Source organism: Strigops habroptila, chromosome 3 (assembly GCF_004027225.2).
Source record: "Strigops habroptila isolate Jane chromosome 3, bStrHab1.2.pri, whole genome shotgun sequence".
NCBI classification, from domain to species: domain Eukaryota; kingdom Metazoa; phylum Chordata; class Aves; order Psittaciformes; family Psittacidae; genus Strigops; species Strigops habroptila.
Genome location: NC_044279.2, coordinates 78194379 through 78213752, shown reverse-complemented (window position 1 = coordinate 78213752; position 19374 = coordinate 78194379). Strand labels below are relative to the sequence as shown.

The 19374-nt window shown below is 36.6% G+C and overlaps 1 protein-coding gene across 3 annotated transcripts in view; it reads left to right on the top strand.

The window, feature by feature from the left end:
• Positions 1–19374, top strand: part of LOC115605269 (putative RNA-binding protein Luc7-like 2) — a 33758-nt gene that overhangs the window by 3117 nt on the left and 11267 nt on the right. Inside the window, exons 2-7 of one of the 3 annotated variants that reach the window (XM_030479496.1) lie at positions 5573–5643; positions 7339–7433; positions 15683–15781; positions 16630–16740; positions 17390–17533; positions 18949–19125. In XM_030479496.1, coding sequence (XP_030335356.1) covers positions 15686–15781; positions 16630–16740; positions 17390–17533; positions 18949–19125 — 528 coding nt within the window. In that variant the 5' untranslated portion in view covers positions 5573–5643; positions 7339–7433; positions 15683–15685. Of the gene's footprint in view, positions 1–5572; positions 5644–6287; positions 6911–7338; positions 7434–15682; positions 15782–16629; positions 16741–17389; positions 17534–18948; positions 19126–19374 lie in introns of those variants that run through there. The other 2 variants (XM_030479495.1, XM_030479494.1) reach the window with 2 other exon arrangements.

The following is a 19374-nucleotide window of genomic DNA, read 5'->3' as shown; positions in this document are numbered from 1 at the left end:
ATATTGGTCAAATAGATTCAGAAAATACCCACTGAGCTGTAAGAATATTTCTGAAAAATAAACTGTGTTGCTAAGAAGCCTTCTCATTTCAAACAGTTGCCCAACGTGTGGCTGTCTAGAATTAGGTATATTGTTCCAGACCTGCCCTTTGCTCTATCCTTCCCCAGAGGACTCTGTTGTTGCAGGCAGGGAGATCTGAGAGCTTCATGACTGACTTTGGCAACCCGCTTCCTCCCTTGTCTGAATTTTGGCAGTGGTATGATGCAGTTGTTGTCACACAGCGTCACTCAGCATGCGATGAACTGCTGCCTGGTACCTGCCAGGATGTGAGGTTCAGGCAGTGCCATGCTGCTCCATGCTTGCCTTTGCTTATGTGACAAACACCTGACAGACAAGTGAAACAGAAGGGTCTTGGCACATGCTTTTCAGGAGCTTCCAGTGAGTTGCAGTTCTTAGGCTTCCCAGAATCACAGAATGGTTTGGGTTGGAAAGGACCTTAAAATCACCTAGTTCCAACCCCCCTGCCAAGGGCAGGGACACCACACACTAGACCATGTCGCCCAAGGCTCTGTCCAACCTGGCCTTGAACACTGCCAGGAATGGGGCATTCACCACTTCTGTGATACTTCATCTGTGATACCTAAGAAGCAGTTGTATTGTTAATATCAATACAATGAAATCATTCTGTAAATGGCATGTGTGGTTCTCTTACCCACCTGGAAAAGCACATTATTTAAAAACAAGTGTGTTGTAAAATAATTTATATACCTAACTTCAACTTCTCTTGCACGCTTCTCTGACAAGAAGTGGAAAACTGGATTGGGATTGGAGGATTGGATGTGGACCATTCAAAAACTTTTTCTTTTCTCTTTTTTTTTTTTTGGCGGGGAGGGGTTGGAAGGAAAAAAAAGGGTGGATTAGATTTTGATGTTAGTAAAAAGCTGGACTAATTTAATATAGTCATGACTGCAGGTTAAAGCAAAATCTTCTCTGAAGTATGCCCTTCCATACTGATGTACTGAGAACCTGGCATACTTAACCAGAGAGGCTTAAATATAAACTACTAAATACATAGCGTGGGTTTCCCAAATACTGAGAAATAAAGAGTGCTGAAGACCAGGTGCTAATCTTATGAAGTTGCATGAGAATGTGCGTGTTATATTTTTTTTTTTTACTGCTAGCGGTTAAACTAAAGGACTTTTTATTACATATGTCAATAGTTAAAAGGTTAGTTCAAATTTAATTTATTCTTGATGACCAGAGCTGTGAGAACTTGTCTCTCAGAAGCATTGGGAATAAGCTGATAGAAAAGTGTGATTTTTTTTTTTTTTTTTTAAATACTATTTTTCAACTGTAAAATTGACTTTTTTTTTAAATAATATTCAGGCAAACTGTTTTTGCAGTCCCTGTCCTCTAGAAAACAGAAGTGACCCTTACAAATGGGATCATAATTGTTTTAAATAAATCAATTCATTTACAAGTGGAGTGAAATGGCAACTGTTTATATTAGTACCACTGGAATTTATTTACTTTTTTGTTTTTATTCTTCCAGAATATAGCTGAATTGAGCTAAGATTGCCCAGTTTTCTTTAAAAGGCCTGATTATAGAGATCCCATTTTATCTTAAATTAGCTTATCTTGCTCAACTGGTTTGTTTTCTGCCAGGTGAGTTACCTGCTCACCTTGCAGAGTGCTAGGGTTGGTGTGAGGAGTTGTTTAGAAGCAGAGGGTGGAGCAGCATCGTTACTTCTGACTGTAGTGCGGACGCAGAGCAGATCTGAATGGCGCTGGAACCACATCTTGAAACTGCTGGACTTCACTGTTGCAAAGAAACGTGTTGGTGGTTTTGGATTTTGTTTTAGTAATTGCCACTACATCAAAATTAGGTTATAGTCTAGAAATATGAAACAAAGTTAGGTTATTTGTAAGAGACAGGTAATTTGCGTGTGCTTCATGAAAATGTTCTGCCAAGCATCCTGACAAATTCTATTTTATATGGTTATCAGAAAAATCTTTAGATGTACAGAACCTATATGTATGAAGTGTCAATTAGCAACTCTTTTGCTTCATCTGCTAGGTTTTTGAGCTGAACTGCTCACTGTGCTTGGAGTCTTTAGCTCAGTTCTAGATCACCTTCTTCTGGCATTGAAACTTAAAATGTCTTTTTTGCATCTATTCACATCTTAATCAGTTTTTCTGTTTTACACTAGCCACTTCAGTTATCCTTCGTAATGGTTACTAATGTGTGACTTTTCTGTTCTCCTTGTTTGGGATGAGTTGAAGTGACACCCCTGTGCTTATCTTAGTCATCCTGCATTTGGTGACACACTTTTTGTGATAAGAGGTGCAACCTAGAACTTGTAACCCATTTTTAATTTCTTCATTTCCATATGGGAAACATGTACATAATGATGGTTGGTGTGTTGATGTTGGTATTATCAGGGTACATAGATTTTGTTTTCCACTTTGCTTTACACTGGATAAAGGTGGAAGGTAGTATGTGCTTTGAAGTTCCAGGACGTTGTTGTCCGTTACTGGAGGACTGATAGCCATTTGGGTAGCTTCAGGCTGAGAGCCAGGTTAGGGAGCCAAGAGCCTTCTCTGAGAGCTCTTCTTTCAAGTAAGGATCAGGAACAAAGGAAAGGCAGGAAAAAGGTATCTTTTATACACAGATATTTGCAAAACCTATCCAAAATGTTGGATTGATACCAACTCAGAAGTCTGAAAGTAGTAGCAAAACATAAACTTCATTAGAAGATTCATCATTTGTCCATCAGGAATGATCAGAAGGCTTTAAGAGCAACAATCATGTTTAGTGAATTGTGTGTATTTGCTGGCTTCATTAAAAAGTTCTGGTACTTCATCCTTTAAAAATGAGGGACTTGAGGAATTTTTCTGCTCCAGATATGGGACACCATATGAAATAGAATTTGTGAAGAAGCAAATGGGCTTCTTCACATTGATACCTCATAGAGAAAGATTTCTATGTTGGTTCCACTTGTAATGTATTAGCTAAAAATAGTTTCATTATATTCTGCATTCGCAAGTATTAATTTAGTCATAGTGTAAACCAGAAGCAATCTGCTTAGTAATAAATTATTCTAAAGGTGTTATGGTGAAGATGCATCCCGTCTTAGTGGCAAGAATATCACAACTAACTGCCTGTTCAGAGTGTAGCAGGAACAGGATCTTCTGTGACCGCATAAGCCTCAGCTAAATAATGATGCTAAATACTTGTTATACAGGGTTTGCTTTGCTGATGAAATTTGATATGCAGTCTTTGACTTGATATTCCACCCAGTAAGTGTCTCTCTGTGAGTGAAGCTTTCAGAATCCCTTGCCAACGTGTTGGGACTCATGCCTCAAAAACCTGAGTGGAAAGCTACCCTGTTTTGGTTGATATAGCTTAATGCAGGGAAGTCAGAAGCGTGAAAAAGCACATCATTGTCTTTGAATGGATTGCACCACTAGTTTGCGATTAGAGGTTATAGTTAGATTAAAAAGGGTAACTCTCACCAATGCATTGGGATTGTTGTTAGTAGTGTATTATTAGAATACATCAGAATAGTAAGAGATGCTGGATAAAATAAATCATTGTTACGAGCATGTTATAATGCTAGAGATTGTTGATACACAAGTGTTCGTTCCTCTCATTTGTGATTAAAATAATACTCAATAAGAATGACATTGAGGAGGCTGTTAATAGGTTAGACTTCAAAGTGAATTGGATAGTACAAGCGCACATTGTGATCTTAACCTCTGGGTGTTCCCTAATCAGCAGTCTGCATTCATCTGGAATATTGGTGTTGCTTTTGTAATCAACATTTAATACAAATGTCCTTTAGAAAGTTTACATTACTGCCATAATCTCTTTAATATTTGTGTCTCTAGCTTGCAATTTCCTTATTCTTACAAAGTATATGAGATGTGCAAGTGTAGAAATTTCCTCGATGTTTGGCTTATTTTCTTGAATGGTTTCAATTCTGTCTCAAAGTTTTCCATTCATCTGGAAAGCAGTCTCTCATAGAAATGTGGTTTGGGCCAGGTAATTTAAGTAAAACTAAAGCTGCTGCTTCTTGAGGAAAATGTAATTAATTTTTTTTCTGTATCAAAAATTTTATCAATCATATGATTTTTTTATTTTTTACTTTTTTTTCCTTCTAATGGAGAAAATCTAGTTGGAAACACAGGATGGCTGTAGCAGTAGATGTTGATTCCTATAATGCCCTGGTAAATTTGGTAAATTATTTTGATTTCTTTAATGAGCATGAGTCCTAAAGACCAAGTAGTTGAGTACTCTGCTGTTGTTCAGAGGCAGGGTTAAATAGTTGCTATTCTGAGCTAATTTAATTATTTACCTATAAGAATAGAACTTATAATAAGGTCTGAAATATCGGTGATAGTGTCCCCTTTTTAAACATTTCAGGATACTTCTAAAATTTAGATGACTGCAGCTACTTGGTACCTATCTATTATTTTCTTCTTACATAATATATAGTGATTTTTTTTTTTTTTTTTAACTCATGAACATTGTTTAGCATTCACTTACAAAGCATTCACCATACAAAGAGTACATCAATCTATGTACAGTTTGACAAAGAGAAGTAGTGTCTTGGTTAGCTGACATACAGCTGAAGTCTTTGGCTTAAAAACACTTCTGTTCACATTGTTTTAATTCCTAAAAGGTATCTGCAAAAATCTCTTTTGCTATAGGCTGAATGTCAATTTATAGTGGATCCATAGATTTTAGTCTGCCCTCCCTCTCCAGCAACCCATGCATACCCCAGGTCATCATCTATTCAAGGTGATTCATCTGCAGGTCAGCAGCAGAATGCATCTTCTGACTTTGCCAGCGGGTCTGCACTGTTCAGGGGCATTGAAGCTCACAGAATTCATGAAGAAATAAAAGCATTTTCAGACTCAGGAATGAGCTGCCAGAGGGACACAAAGTTCAGTCACAATATGACACCTTTTCTTTTTAATAAATCTTTTCTACTGGACAACATAGATCAGAAAGAAGTGCAAATGTGTGAAACTGCTTTTCACAGGAAGGAGAAGGTAAATATCTCACTGAAGGCACAGTGCAGGAAGAATAAATGTTTAAAATGTAAATGCAGAATGTGTTCTTGAGACTGTCATTGATGGTTTGCTGCTACCTCCCCCCTCCATGTTGCCTTATCTCAGTTTGTGATTATCGTGTTAGCCACTTAGATTTATAAAGACTGTATTGCAGCAGTAGTGTCAGTTCCTAGTTGTGATAGGGGTATGGAAAAAGCTGAATCTAGATGTTGAAGTAACATCTGGGAAAATACTACTTGCCAACTTTACCTAAAGAACAATGAGTCTTTCAGCAATTATCTGGTCTTGGTAACTCCTTGACTCCTGAGAGCTTAGTGGTGTTAGGCCATTGGCTGTATTCTTTCAAATACTTTTTTTTATTTTTGTTCATGTGTCTTTATATGGAAGAATCTTTACAGTCAACGTGTATTTCTAGATGCTGTGTTAAAATTGCTGGCAGAGTCTATTATTCTATACAAACTGAACAATCTGGCCCCTTGTTTTATTTATAAAGGTTCAATGTATCTTTGCCTGCCTACATCAATCTGCAAGGGAGTGTCAGAAAGGCCCCGCATTCGCCGAGCCGTGAGTTATCAATAACTTTTCAGATGTGTTAATGAATGTGGAACAAACGCAGTTATGTGTTTTAAAAAAATATGGATCCACCTCCGAAAAACCAACGAAACAAAAGGCAAAACTCTTTACTGCAGTAGCAGGCATGAGTATAAAGGGATTGGTCTAAATATTTTTGTAGTGTAAGTATAACTAAGCCATAAGGTCGCCCTCTAGAAAACCTATTGTTGAACTGCTTTGAAGCTGTCTTTAGTGTGTGGATTACAGGTTTTAACTGTTGTATCCCGCAGGCAAATTATGTGTGTGGTGTTCTTGGAAGCTTTACTTTGCTTAATAGTATGAAACTTGGCCAATCTGAAAATGCTATGTATTAGCATCCAATGCATAGAGCTGATATTTAAAAATCTGATTACATAAGAAGAAGAAAGGCTTGACTAATAAGATACGGGTTTTTTAATTCCCCTCTGTTGTAGTTACCTCAGTAATGAATTTGGCTTCTTGAATTAATAGATTCAAAATTCTCAGTGTTTGAGGTCATGAAGCCATAAAAAACCCCAACTTTAACTGCAAAATGTGTCTACACTCTTTAAAATACTTGATGAAATGGAAAAGGCTGCTATCTGAACTCACTCTGTCTTTTTTTTTTCTCCCAGCAGCCCTCCTTGCTTCAGTAATTCACCAGTAGGTTTTCAGTGATTAGAGATCTTAACAAGTTGTTATGTTTTTAAAAAATAATAAAGAGATATATCCTGGGAGAGATTAAGGTGTTTTATCATGCCTGTGTCTTAACAAGAGAGCTATAGCAGTGATCTCTCTTTTAAATCTCAAATAGTGACAATTATGCTATGACTCGAAGGAAAACATATTCCCATTCTCATCCCCAGAATATCAGCTGGTTACTTTGTTCTGAAGACTTTAGGTCTTGCTCCAAGATGGGATTATTAAAACTTGCACTTGGACCTCAGTGCGTTGGCAGGTTGATGCTTCTGCTGATGCAGGAACTACAACCTGCCATGATGAAGATACAACTGAGATGTTCCCAGCCCAACAAACAGCATGTAGAAAAGAAAGAAAGAAAAAAAAGAAAAAGGCTTATGATATGGAGATATGCAAACATCTGTAAAATAATTTTGCATATAGGTTATGCTCATATGTTTGATGGTTTTTTTCAGGTTTGTAAGCGTTTAAAAATAATTCTTCTGCCAACTCTTTATGCTACTCCCATCAGAAGTAAGAGGGTGCATTGCATCCAAGAGCAAAATCATAAAATGAGTATCAGGTGGGGTTCGATGAAGACTCAATGTGTATCATTTTGTGTTTGAGGTTTCTTTTATATGCTAATTGTTGCATACAAATACATCACTATTTCATGGAAAATCTGAGTTGAACGTTATATAGCTCATTTAACAAATGCTGTTATAGCAAAGTGTTTTTAAGCTAATACTGTCTGTCTGGTTTCAAGCACTTTTCACACTGCATTTTTGAAGGGGAAGTGTGAGAGGACTTTAAAACAGCATTATAGAGCATTAAAGCACACATTTGTGGTTTTGGTGTTATTTGGCAAAGCAGCATACAGTGTTTTAAGTTTTAGTTTCCATAGACCTTCCATATGCGACAGGGCAGTGTTAACGCTTTGCATGTAACCTGCAGAACACATCTGGCTCCCCCAGATTTATAACCTGGAATGTGCTGATTTCTATATTGCAGGTGACACGACCCGTCAGCGAATTAAATTCAATGATGACAGAGTGTGCAAGAGCCACCTTCTCAACTGCTGCCCTCATGATGTGCTGTCTGGAACTGTATGTAGCTAAATCTTTTGGGGTTTTTAGACAAGAATGAAGAAATTGATTTATACTTGTTCTTTTTAATATCTATTTTAATTTCATCATTTTCAGCAAGTATGTAGTGCTCTCTGGTGGTTCAGAGGAACTAGTATAAACAACTAATTTATAGGTTATAAAGTTAATTTTTAGAAGTTTCTTGTTCTACATGTTAGTTACTATTTACATATTCAACATTGTTTGCTATAACATAAAAAAAACTCTAAACAAAATAATGTTACCTACATGAATTTTGCAATAACTGTAATTTTAAAGCTGATACAGCTGCAACTAGTAGAAAAAAGGAAATATAATTTATGCATAAATTCTGAATTTGCTTTCTTAAAACTTGATGTTGTAGTGAGATGGTATCCTACACAAATACTTGTAGAGGGAAGAGAGGTGATATTTCTTCAGAAATATTTTAGTGAAAACAATTGAAAGTTTGGATAATTAAATTTCTAAATGCTAAAATATATTTAACATGACAGTGACACTTACGTACAATATCCAGTTACTGTGCCATTTTCACAAATTCTAAGGCAATTTGAAAATCTCCATTTATGCCATATTAGTAACTTGTTTGACTTGGAGTTTTGTGTACTCTGTAGTCTGTCTGAGCATAGCAAACATGGGGCTTTGTCACATGCTAGTAGCTTTGTTAGTGTGCCTGTGCTTTACCTTGCTTATTCTTTGTGAAAGGCAGGTGAGTTACAGTGCATTGATTATTTAACTTGGTGTTCTGTGATATTAGAATAACTAACAGTAGAGAAATGCAGTATGATGATATGCAGAGTCTCAGGTGCCTGACAATCTTAATGCTGCACTTTGGCAGCTTTTCTTATTCATGTTGGCATGTTTTCTTACGCTGTGGCAGTACTGGAAAACCTGTATTAAGAATTATTTGAAGCATTATTGGTTCTCTGTGCTGTTATTATTCCAAATGGCTAACTGGACTGGAGCCTTTAACAAAATACAGAATTAAATTCCTTTGCAAAATGGAAAACTGAAATACGTAGACATGGTAACTGATTTACCTGTCAACTGGCCTCTTAATATGTTTTCCAAGTAGCTGTGATTTTAAATTACCCTTGCATTTTTGGTTGATCAAAGGGCTTCAAACATGCATATACACACTAATTGTGTTTGCTTCAATAATTTTGGTACTTGTACTGACAGATCAATAGTTACAGTCCATTCTTTCTTCTTCTTTTGAGTCCCTTCAAAAGTAGCACAATTGTAATTGCTAAGAAGTACAGGAAGAGGCAGCAAAATAGTAGAACCGAACTAGGGAACTTAGCATTTGTCTTATTAAAAAAGGCAATAGAATAGAAAAGGTCCACTTCCTGGGCTTCTACATAAGTCTTGTGGCTTCCTAAGTTTTTTTCCCTATCCTCAAAGACTCCCTTTTCTTTTTCTTTTGTATCACAAAGTTCTTTGATACCGGAAAAATCCGATGTCTTGAGGTTTGGCATATACTGTTTGGGCACTGGTTCGTATGCAGAAGTCAGTGGTTTAAGAGTTTGCTCATTCATTTTAAGTTCTGAATTTTATAATGAGAGATTAATAAGACTTTGTAAATGCTGGCTACCGGGACACTGAGTAATTTACCACTTAAAGTTAGCAATTCTTTTTTCTTTTTTTTTGTCTTAAAGGGTTAACACTCACTTCAGGGTATTTTTTTGAATCCTTAATAGTTGCTAATGATCAAGCCTGTGGGGTTTTTGTTGTTTCGGTTTGGGGGTTTTTTTGTCCTTCCCCAAACCATGGTTCTTCAGTTATTTTTTTTTATCAGCATCACAAAAACGTTAGCTTATATTTATCTGTGTTATGAGATTAGGACTGAAGCAACATACGTAGGAGTCGGATGACTCCCCTGTAATGGTGTGAATCTCTTCGGCAGCATTCTTTGGATGTAAGCCTGGTGCTGTCTTCAGCAAGTTTTACAAGATGTAGAAGAATGTTTTCTCTATCATTGTATGTTTCTGAATTAATAGTTGAGTACTAACGGAAATGAGAAGTTGAGAAGATTTAAAGCAAATACACTTAATAAGGTTAAAAGTAGTAATGTTTTGAATATTTATAGTATCTTTGAAGCTATCTTTGAAGAGCTCAAGCAGTTCTGCAGCAATCTGGCTTTCTTATTAGCTTGATTTTGCTTCCCTGTTGAAAAATTTTCATGAATGCTGTTTGTGGTCTTGCAAACCATGGTTGAGAAACTCCTTTCTGCTCAGTGGGTTAATTTTATATTTGTATTTATGTGTATTTGTTGACAAGCATTGCTTCTTGCATTTTATTTGTACAGACCTCAAAGTATGGTATGCTCAGTCCTGCAGTTAAGAGTATCTTTAGGAACTCATGAATTCATTGCACTCAGTTCATCAGGACTCTTGCTGACTAAAACCATATTGATTGAGACCTTGGTTTAGCAATATACTTTAATACATGATTAACTTTAAGCTCATTAAGGGTGGAATTCAGCTCCAGATTGACATCTAAATTTAGATTTCATCTGAAGCAGCTAGTTGTTGAAGCTTGCGCTGGAGTCAGGAGGGATCTAGGCAGTGGAGCCTAGAGAAAGATTCAGTTCACTTGCCACTGGGTATCCCTCTGAAGGTGGGCTGAATCTGTTTAGGCTCACTGACTGTACTGTCAAAACCTTCTTTTACCATGAAAGAGAAGTTCAGATAGTTCACACATCTGCAGATAGGTGTTAGCAAGGTGTTTTAATCTGGTCCCATTGACTCTATTAGCATGCTTAAAACTTAGGTGTGCCAGTGTGATCATTTACTATAGTGTTGTAAAAAAGCATTCTTCTGGAAGTTACCAGCTTTTCAGTTCAGGACTGCTTTGATCATGAGAACTGCTTTAGCTTTGCAAATCAAATTAAATTAGTCTTGCATAAACTACCTCAATTTGTAGCCCAGTGGTGATGAATTGTAAAGTGCTCATGTCTGCCTCTTGAAAATGTAATCTTGATTTCTTTGATTAGTGCCAGGAAAGTGAACTGATTGTGCCATGTTCCATCTAATGGGTTTAATTTATCTAGATTTATCAATAGTGATGTATTATATAATCAGGCTGTAAGGCCAAATACTATGTAAATACTGAAACATTTTAAAACGAAGAGTGCTGCTGGCTTTGTCTTTCAGTGAAGATCTATTCTAAGGAATTAAGTATTTCAAAGTGAGTATGGTTAAAGGGAGAAATGTATTTAAAGTATTATATTTCTGAAGATACCTGGAATTTTCAGTGGTTGCTAAGGACTTCAGTAACTTAATAATTTCTGCCTCTTTTTAGCTCAGCATTTATTTCCTGCTAGTGAAGTCAAACTTAAGAAAAGTTAACCCTCTTAGTGGAGCCAGAGGGCTTAAATCATGCAATTTTACATAATCCTAAAGGCTCCCCTTCTGGACATGTGTTGCCTACAAGGACAAGCTTTATCACAAGTCTAGAAATCTGTTAAAGAAAATGGTTAGTGCAGATGAAAAGTGAGTTGCACAATAAGGAAGATCTCAGCAAGGAGCCTATCTGCAGCTTCTTTTTGTCAGTGGCAAGGGTGTTCCCATACAGACCCCAGCAGTGGCCTTGACAATTGGATAAAGGGAGAGAGATCCGGCTCCTTCAATATAAATTTTTCAGTGATGTCAGATCTTCCCAAGCAAACAAACAAACAAAATCCTTCTCTTGCTGAATATGAACTGCTTTGATACGGGTATCATTATAGCTAGAAAGAATTTTCTGTGTAAACACTGCCAGAGTACCTTCTTTCAAGAACTGTCAAAAATGCATTGGTAGTGTGTGCTATGATGTCACACGTGGCTCAGTGTCAGTCTTCTGTGTTTTAATTTAAGTAGCTTTGACTTTTTTGTGCTCTTGTTGCACTCCATATAGAGTACATTCAGTAATCTGATCTCTGATGTCAAAGCCATGCATAGTTGCAAAAGTACCAAAATGGGAATTTTGCTGTAGGTAGCTCAGGATCTGAAATGAAAGCTTTCTTAATTTGATGCTCCAGAAACAGCATCACATCAGAGTTTAGTCTCTGATTCAGTTATTAGTGTCAGCTACTCTAAGTGTACATCTATTTTGCAGAAAACTCTTCAGATTCTCTATTGCCCAAGTCCTTGGCCAGCTCTTCCTTATCTGGTCATATTTAACTCATGTGATTTTCTCTCTCTTTTTTTTTTTTTTTTTTTTTTTTTTTTTTCCCTTCTTTATTTATTTTTCTGGTACCTGATTTGATTGAGGCAGAGCTATGCATCATTGTTAAGCTAAATGTATGTAATCAATAGTTCTGTATTAATACCAAAGGCATTTTATCCATTTTGTGGATGGAATGAGAAAAATGATCACTAAATCATTTCAATATGAGGTTGTTTGGCATGAAAGACCAGTTGTCTAAACTTCATCTTTAGGAAATCAAGTTGCTTTAATTGCCCATCTAACACTGAAGAAAAAAAAAGCATTACAGAAAGTGGTTAGCAAGGTGTTAGTACATAGAGCTGAGCAATAGCAAAAGGACTGCTGATACCCTGCTTTGTGTGTGGTGCCTAGGCTTCTAGACTAATCTTCAGGAATAGCTTTCACTTGTAAGAAAGATTCTCCAAATATGTAGGCTTTTTTCCTGGTTTTAATATTCAGTAAAAGTGCAGTAACTACAAAAAGCCCAAAGCATGGCTTCACATATTCAATAAACTTTAGTTACGTCTAGCCTGAGGACTTACATGTTCTCATCTTTCTTTATTTGCTTTACTCATCAGGACTCCTCTGTAAATCACTTCAGTGTAAGTCTGTCTGAGAGGCAGTGTATCAACAGTGAAAAAGTTTATGTGCATTCTTTTTAAGCCTTCATTAGTAGCTCAGTGTCTGAACATTAGCCTCCCTTGTAGCCATCTTCTGTTTCAAATGTGATTGATCTTTAAATGGCTGACTACGCGTTTGTTCTTTGCCTCTGGGGGAGGGTGTGTCTTGGCACCAAATCTCAAGGTGGACATAGAAAATTAAAGTAATGTGTCTTACGGTATCTTCTGTCCATTTCCATCTTGCTCTCCCTCTACTTTGCAGATACCCATATGAGCTAAATTATAACACTAGCTGCTGTGTAGCTGTTAAGGTCTTCAGCAATCCTGATCCAGCATATACTTTTGACAGTAATGAATCATCCCCAGGATGAATTATCTGCCTGATATTGCGTAACTTATACCAGCAGAAATGCTTTTTACCCTGGTGTTGCGTTTTATGTGCAAACTGTTTTAAGAGTTTTAAATGTATGTTTGTTTGGTGTTTAAATGTTTCTCTACATTAGGGTTTGCTAATAAAACTTTAAGAAAGACATTTAGTAGTAATATAAGACTAGTACAGGCTGTGTTAAGGAGCAGTTCCAACAACAACAGAATTTCTTTAGCAGCAAAACTAACAAGAAAGAATCCGTTTCTCTGGTACTTGTTTGTTCTTGCTCCCTGTCTGTTACGCCACATATTTGTAAGGCTGCACTCTGTTGGATCAAAGAGCGGAAGGAGAGTCGAGATTTCCTGTCTTCTGATTGAGACATCTGACAAAAGAAATCCTCCATAACACCCCCTTCATCCCCCCAAATTGCTACTAATATTACTGAGGTTATTCGAGAGTTTCTAAGTGTCATCTTGATACTGTAAGAGATCCTAGCTGCTAAAGTCCACTGCTACATTTCTCCCTTACACATTGTCAGCACGTTGTTTGTGTGGCTGTCTGACAAGTTGGACAAAGGTGCACTGTTGAAAAATTGCCTCTGGTTTTGGTTTGCTAAGACAACGTTTTACTCAGTCAGTACCCAGACTGTATTCAACTGCACAGGCAGATGTGCCTGCACAGGGTAGCACAGTGCGATTTTAAAGGGAGGGCAGAAAAGTTTTCAGTAGTAATGCTGGCTCAGAATAATTACCATCCTTTCAGGATATGGAGCTACAAGTCCCAGTAAAAAGAAAAGAAATCAGAAAATTCACTGTCTTGAGGGCAAATCCAACCCGAACAGAGGGAAAAGAAGCATAAAATGTATGTAAAGTGGACGGTGTGTCATGGTAGTGTGATGTGAATTCTTTTCAAAGTATGATGGAAGATTATTTAATGGATTTATTCAAAGTCTAGGTAGATTGCATACTAAACTAGAGTTTTTTTCTGATGCTATGGTGGATGTGTTTCAGGCTTTTTGTCATTGTATTTAGACCTATAAAGTATGTCACTAGCCTTATCTATGCATTTAGAACTGGAGTGCCTCACTTAAAACAGGGTTGACCTTGAGTTTTGTGGTTTAACCTTAAATACCTTATCAGTGCAAGTGATGAGTCAGCATAAAGACAAGCTTTTCACAATTTTAAGAGGATTTTTAAGTGTCTAATTTTCAGATAATTTAAAAATGTTCTTTCACATTGCTTTCCTAGCATTGAAGTACTTTTCTGAAAGAATGGTGCTGTTTAAATAATGTCAGCGTCTAATGACTTGGAAATAGACATGTGTAATACATTGCTCGGCTTCAAGGGTTTTGTGGATTTGCATCAGTTAACAAAATTGCTGAAGCCCTGTGTGGTTGCAAGAGGAAAAGCTAATTTTTTTCTTCAGCATTGCAATCGGATGTTCTCTATTGCAGTCGAATGTTTTTCTGGAAAACAGATTTATGGTGGCTGAAGGGTATGTAAATAACTACAGTTTATCAAAAGCTTTCAAGTTCAAAACTCTGTATTTTAATTTTTTTTTTTTCCTTTTTTCTGTCTCTAACATTTGAAATAAACCAGCAACTTCCATAAAAGTTACTTTAATGGATTTGTTGGAACATTTAACTGATGATTTGGGAATTTGAAAGGAATTGGTCAGATTTTTTACTATACTCATGAGGCTTGAATTCCTATTTAAATGCAGTTGTCTTCTTCTTTTTTTAAGGCACAAAGAAGTGCCTTATTGGCTCAGATCCAAATTTCTTGCAGTAGTTTGAGCTAGCACTAATTTTTTTATTTACAAAACTCAGAAGACAAGTTATTAATTATTTCAGTTGGTTCTAAAACAGTTATTAAACTACAACAGTAACAGCTTTTTCCATCAGAGTTCAGCTTTCATTATGTGCTTTCAATGTTAAGAAAGGATTTTAATTTTTCTTAATATTAAGTGAGCATTGCCAAGAGCAGACTTAACTGAAACGGTGCTGGTTTTAAGTGACTCAAATAATTATCACTTCCAGTGATTATCCATCAGCTGGCACTTTTGCAGAGAGTATGCATTGGTTTTGTTCAATTTCTTTTAAGTTTGGGTTTTGTTGGTTGGGTTTTTGTATGTGTATTTTTTCATTTTAGGGTTTTTTTGGTTTTTTTGTTTTTCTGGTTTTTTTTTTTTTTGTTTTGTTTTGTTTGTTTTTGCCATGTGCACAGTGCTCTGTCTTGATCAGCAAACAAACTTTCAGGGAACAGATTGCATTAGAATTCCTTATTCTTTGTGGTATACAAATTTCAGTTTCAAACAGTATTTGTTACATAATGAGATTCTGGGCAATTTTCTCAGTGGCATTGTATGCAAGATTAGTGATGTAGTTACTTACTTCAAGTTCATGCTTCCTTTCTGCCCTTCCTAGAGTGGTTTTAGATTACAAATAAAATACCTATATATCTATACTTTTTCTTCCCTCGAACATAGTCCAACACTCAGCTCATCTTCAGTCATCTGCAAAATGTTTTGCTGGGATTTGATTTTTGGCTGTCTTGTTTGAAATGCTTCAAGAATGGTTTTTAAGCAGCAGTTAGCAGTGGGACTGTGGTTATAGCTATTTCAGGTGATGAATATAATTGGAACACATATTAGAGAGTGTGCAGACAGTTCAGATCAAGCATTTGACCATTAAATTGCCAGTTATTTGCAGTGAACTTGGTTCACTGGCTGTTTTAATTCGATACAGGATGTCAATCACTGTACTTCAGTCACTGTTTTGAACTTCCAGTAAAACAATGTTTTTGCAGGACATTAATGATACTTTTAATGCAAACAGCCATGTTGATAAGCTGTTCATTATGTCTGCTTTTATTATTTCCTGATTCATGTATGTTGTTTAAAGATCTGGTATGGCCTTAAAGCTTCATTAGCCTGTCCTTTCATTTGCAGTGGGGAGATGATTTGCTTTAGAGTATTTGACTGTTAAAGACAATAATGCTAACATCATTCCTTGTAACACTTCTGAAAAGTTATACTTTCCCTCTGTCTCTTTTCAGAGAATGGACCTTGGAGAATGTCTGAAGGTGCATGATCTGGCATTAAGGGCAGACTATGAAATAGCATCCAAAGATCAAGATTTCTTCTTTGAGCTTGATGTATGTATTTTGTCATAATGGTGGAGAGACCGTATAACTTACTAGGTTAGATAAACCAAGCCACAAAAGTTTTGGTACATACAAAAGTAATTTATAGAAAGAGGCAGAAAACCCCTTGGCTCAATTACATAAAAGATACATGCCTCTTCGTGATTATATACCAGGATTTAATTTATATCGGTAGTCATCTCTAGGTAGAATTGTTAAGTGTTCCACAGAACAAATTATCATAGACCTGGATGCTGACTTAGTGTTATCAAGTAGCAAGTAAGTGCTAAGGCTGCGCATGCTTTGAAGAGAGCCTTAAATCCTATGCTTATTGAAGAAAGTAATTTTGTATTGGGGTTAACAAATCGTATGCTATGTCTCAGTGCACCATAGTTTGAGTAATGTAGTTTTGAACTCCCAACTAGGAAGTTAGTCTTCATTTGGACAAAAAGGTTTGAGGCTTTTGTTTGGAGGGATGGTGTTAATATGCTTAATAGCTTGAAACCCTACTGAAGAAAAGTAATATTGCATGTATTGGTTGGGTGAAATGAACCAGAATACCCTTAGAAGAATTTTAATGTATGTTAGAAATGCTCATTTCTTCTTAGAGAAGGCTTAAGACAGATACACTTCCAAATTTCTGCAAATACTTAAAACTATGACAAAAGGTAGACTATGATCTTTAAAATGTTGCGTATTTCTATATGCAATTAGTCACCATAAACTGATAGATGGTTTTACAAAGTTTCACTAATAAAAACTTTAATTAAAGTTAAGTCTTAATAAACCTGAAAAGTGTTAAGGCTAATGAAATACTCATGTTCTTGACAGCATTGACCAGTGTTCTTATTATGTTTTAGGCAATGGACCACTTGCAGTCATTCATTGCAGACTGTGACAGGAGAACAGAAGTGGCTAAGAAAAGACTAGCAGAAACCCAAGAAGAGATCAGTGCTGAAGTTGCAGCTAAAGTAAGCATGTAAAATTAGTTAACTGAAGTCTCTTTGAAGGTCTGTTTTTCTAAGGAGCCAACTTAAAGCTTTGGCAAGCTATCAAACCTGAGAATTCATACTGAGGAGGGGGTAAAAATAAGTTTTCTTTATCCTTCCCCAAACTGCCTTTAAAGCAAGGAGACGATAACACAGGGAAGAGACCTCTCTGATATTTTTGAGCTTGGGAAACTTGACTCTCTGTGATACCATGCCATATAAATGTTAGTAATTCTTAACACTTTTTGATCAAAACATTCAGCAAGCAATTTGATGGGCTTTTCTCTAGATCTGCTGGGGAAAAAACACTTTTATATGTTTTCTGCACATGTGCGCATGCTAGGAGGAATGGTAGTACAAATACTATTTTGCAAGACTGGTGTGGACAAGAGCGTGAATTACTTGGAAGTTTCTGAACAAAATTGTGCTCTTGAGTTGGTACCTAAACTTTAACTCAGCCTTTCTCAGTGTGGTTTTACATGAGGCAACTTCTGTTTCACTTTTACCTGGAGAAGATATCTCTGTGTTTCTTTTAATTCTATACTTTTTGCACATAATAACTCATAATAGGTCAGATTGTTTTCCATAATGAAGAGCATTTCCTGTGTTAAGCCTTTACTTCTCTTTCAAGGCTGAAAGAGTTCATGAATTGAATGAAGAAATTGGGAAACTGCTGGCCAAAGTAGAACAGCTTGGAGCTGATGGCAATGTGGAAGAATCTCAAAAAGTAATGGATGAAGTGGAGAAGGCTCGGGTAAAGAAGAGAGAAGCAGAAGTAAGTTGATTGTGTAAGGCTTGGGGGATGGAAACGACAGGGTCAAGATTAAAATGGTTGGTATCTGTGTAATGCAAGATGTCTTACCTGTTTTCACTTAATTGCTTCATGTAAAACTAAAGAATTTGCTTTGTTGGCATCCTGTACAGTTAAAGTTTATATTTTTAAATTCACTCCTATACTATTAAAATTATACCCTCTTTGATGGCTGATGCATTTATCTTAGTTTAGCTGTATTGGCCAGTTGTATCTATGGACACTAGAGTTGTGTCTCTGTTTTTGGACTGACTTACCTCATTCAGTCTCACAGCTCTTGCCGTGGCAACCCTGTTGTACCTCATGGTATGCTGATGTGGCTCATACTGAAAAGCTTCAGTGAAGTGAACTATTATCTTTATTAAAACATAATTAGTCGATGGCTTGTGTATCAGGCAAGTCAAAACAGTCCTTGTTGTAATGTTCAGGTGGCAGAACTCACCCAGAGCTTTGCATATGATATTTCACCAAGAAACTTGAGTATATAGAAACAAACACCTGCAGCTGTTTTAATGATACCCGAGGGGTTACTGGCAGTCTTGTTTGTCTGTCGCCTGAGTATCTGTAGATAAATTTTGCTCAGATAATTTGTTTAATTAGTGTCTAAACAGGTAGATTTCTCGGGGAAACCGTTACTGTTTTAAACTGGGTTCAAAATGAAAACTGCTGTAATATTTTCATAATATGTTAACACAGTAATTCTAGTGTTAATGTGTATTCATTGTTCCAAACGAAAAAGTCATTCTTCTAAGTAATATGGTCTTAAATAAAGATGATAATCACCCCACTTTGTTTAATTTGCAAAACCAATTGCTGATGTCCTGCTTCTAAATATGTCCAATCTTCAAAATAAGGAGCCTGCCTTGTATCATAGAATCATAGAATTGTTTGGGTTGGAAAGGACCTTAAGATCATCTAGTTCCAACCCCCTGCCATGGGCAGGGATGCCTCACACTAGACCATGTTGCCCAAGGCTATGTCCAACCTGGCCTTGAACACTGCCAGGGGTAGAGCATTTACCACTTCTTTGGGCAACCTGTGCCAGTGCCTCACCACCCTCAGTGTAAGAACTTCTTCCTTATATCTAAGCTGAACTTCCGTGTTTAAGTTTAAACCCATTACCCCTTGTTCTGTCACTACAGTCCCTGATGAAGAGTCCCTCTCCAACATCCTTGTAGGCCCCCTTCAGATCTTAATGAGACAGTTGATTTATGAATAGTGTGAATTAACTAAAGGGTGTGCTGGTGTACATTGAATTTGGTTATCAATTCATAGTATATCTTTGGTAAAGTGGTATCTTTGTATTTCTGTGCATTGAGAAGTAACTGTTAGCAAATTGTTTTGTTGGTTTTTGTTTGGTTGGTTTTTTTTTTTTCCAGGAAGTATACAGGAATTCTATGCCTGCCTCCAGCTTTCAGCAGCAGAAGCTACGCGTTTGTGAAGTGTGTTCAGCTTATCTTGGTCTTCATGACAATGATCGGCGACTTGCTGACCACTTTGGAGGAAAACTTCATTTAGGATTTATTGAAATAAGAGAGAAGCTTGAGGAACTCAGGGTAAATCATTCTTATGTTTTTGTCTGTGTATGTGTGTGCTACTACTTAATTATTTGCCAGGCAACCTTAATGGAATATTTCTTTCTGGGTGTGTGAATTTTGTGCCATATTACTTTAAAATTTTGGATTTAATTAGTCTACAAGACACTAAATGTTCTAATTAAATATCACCTGGATAATTTGGGATGATGACCTGTTTTGCACTGAGGTATATTAAAACACATGTTCAAAGTAATGCATCTTTGGAAC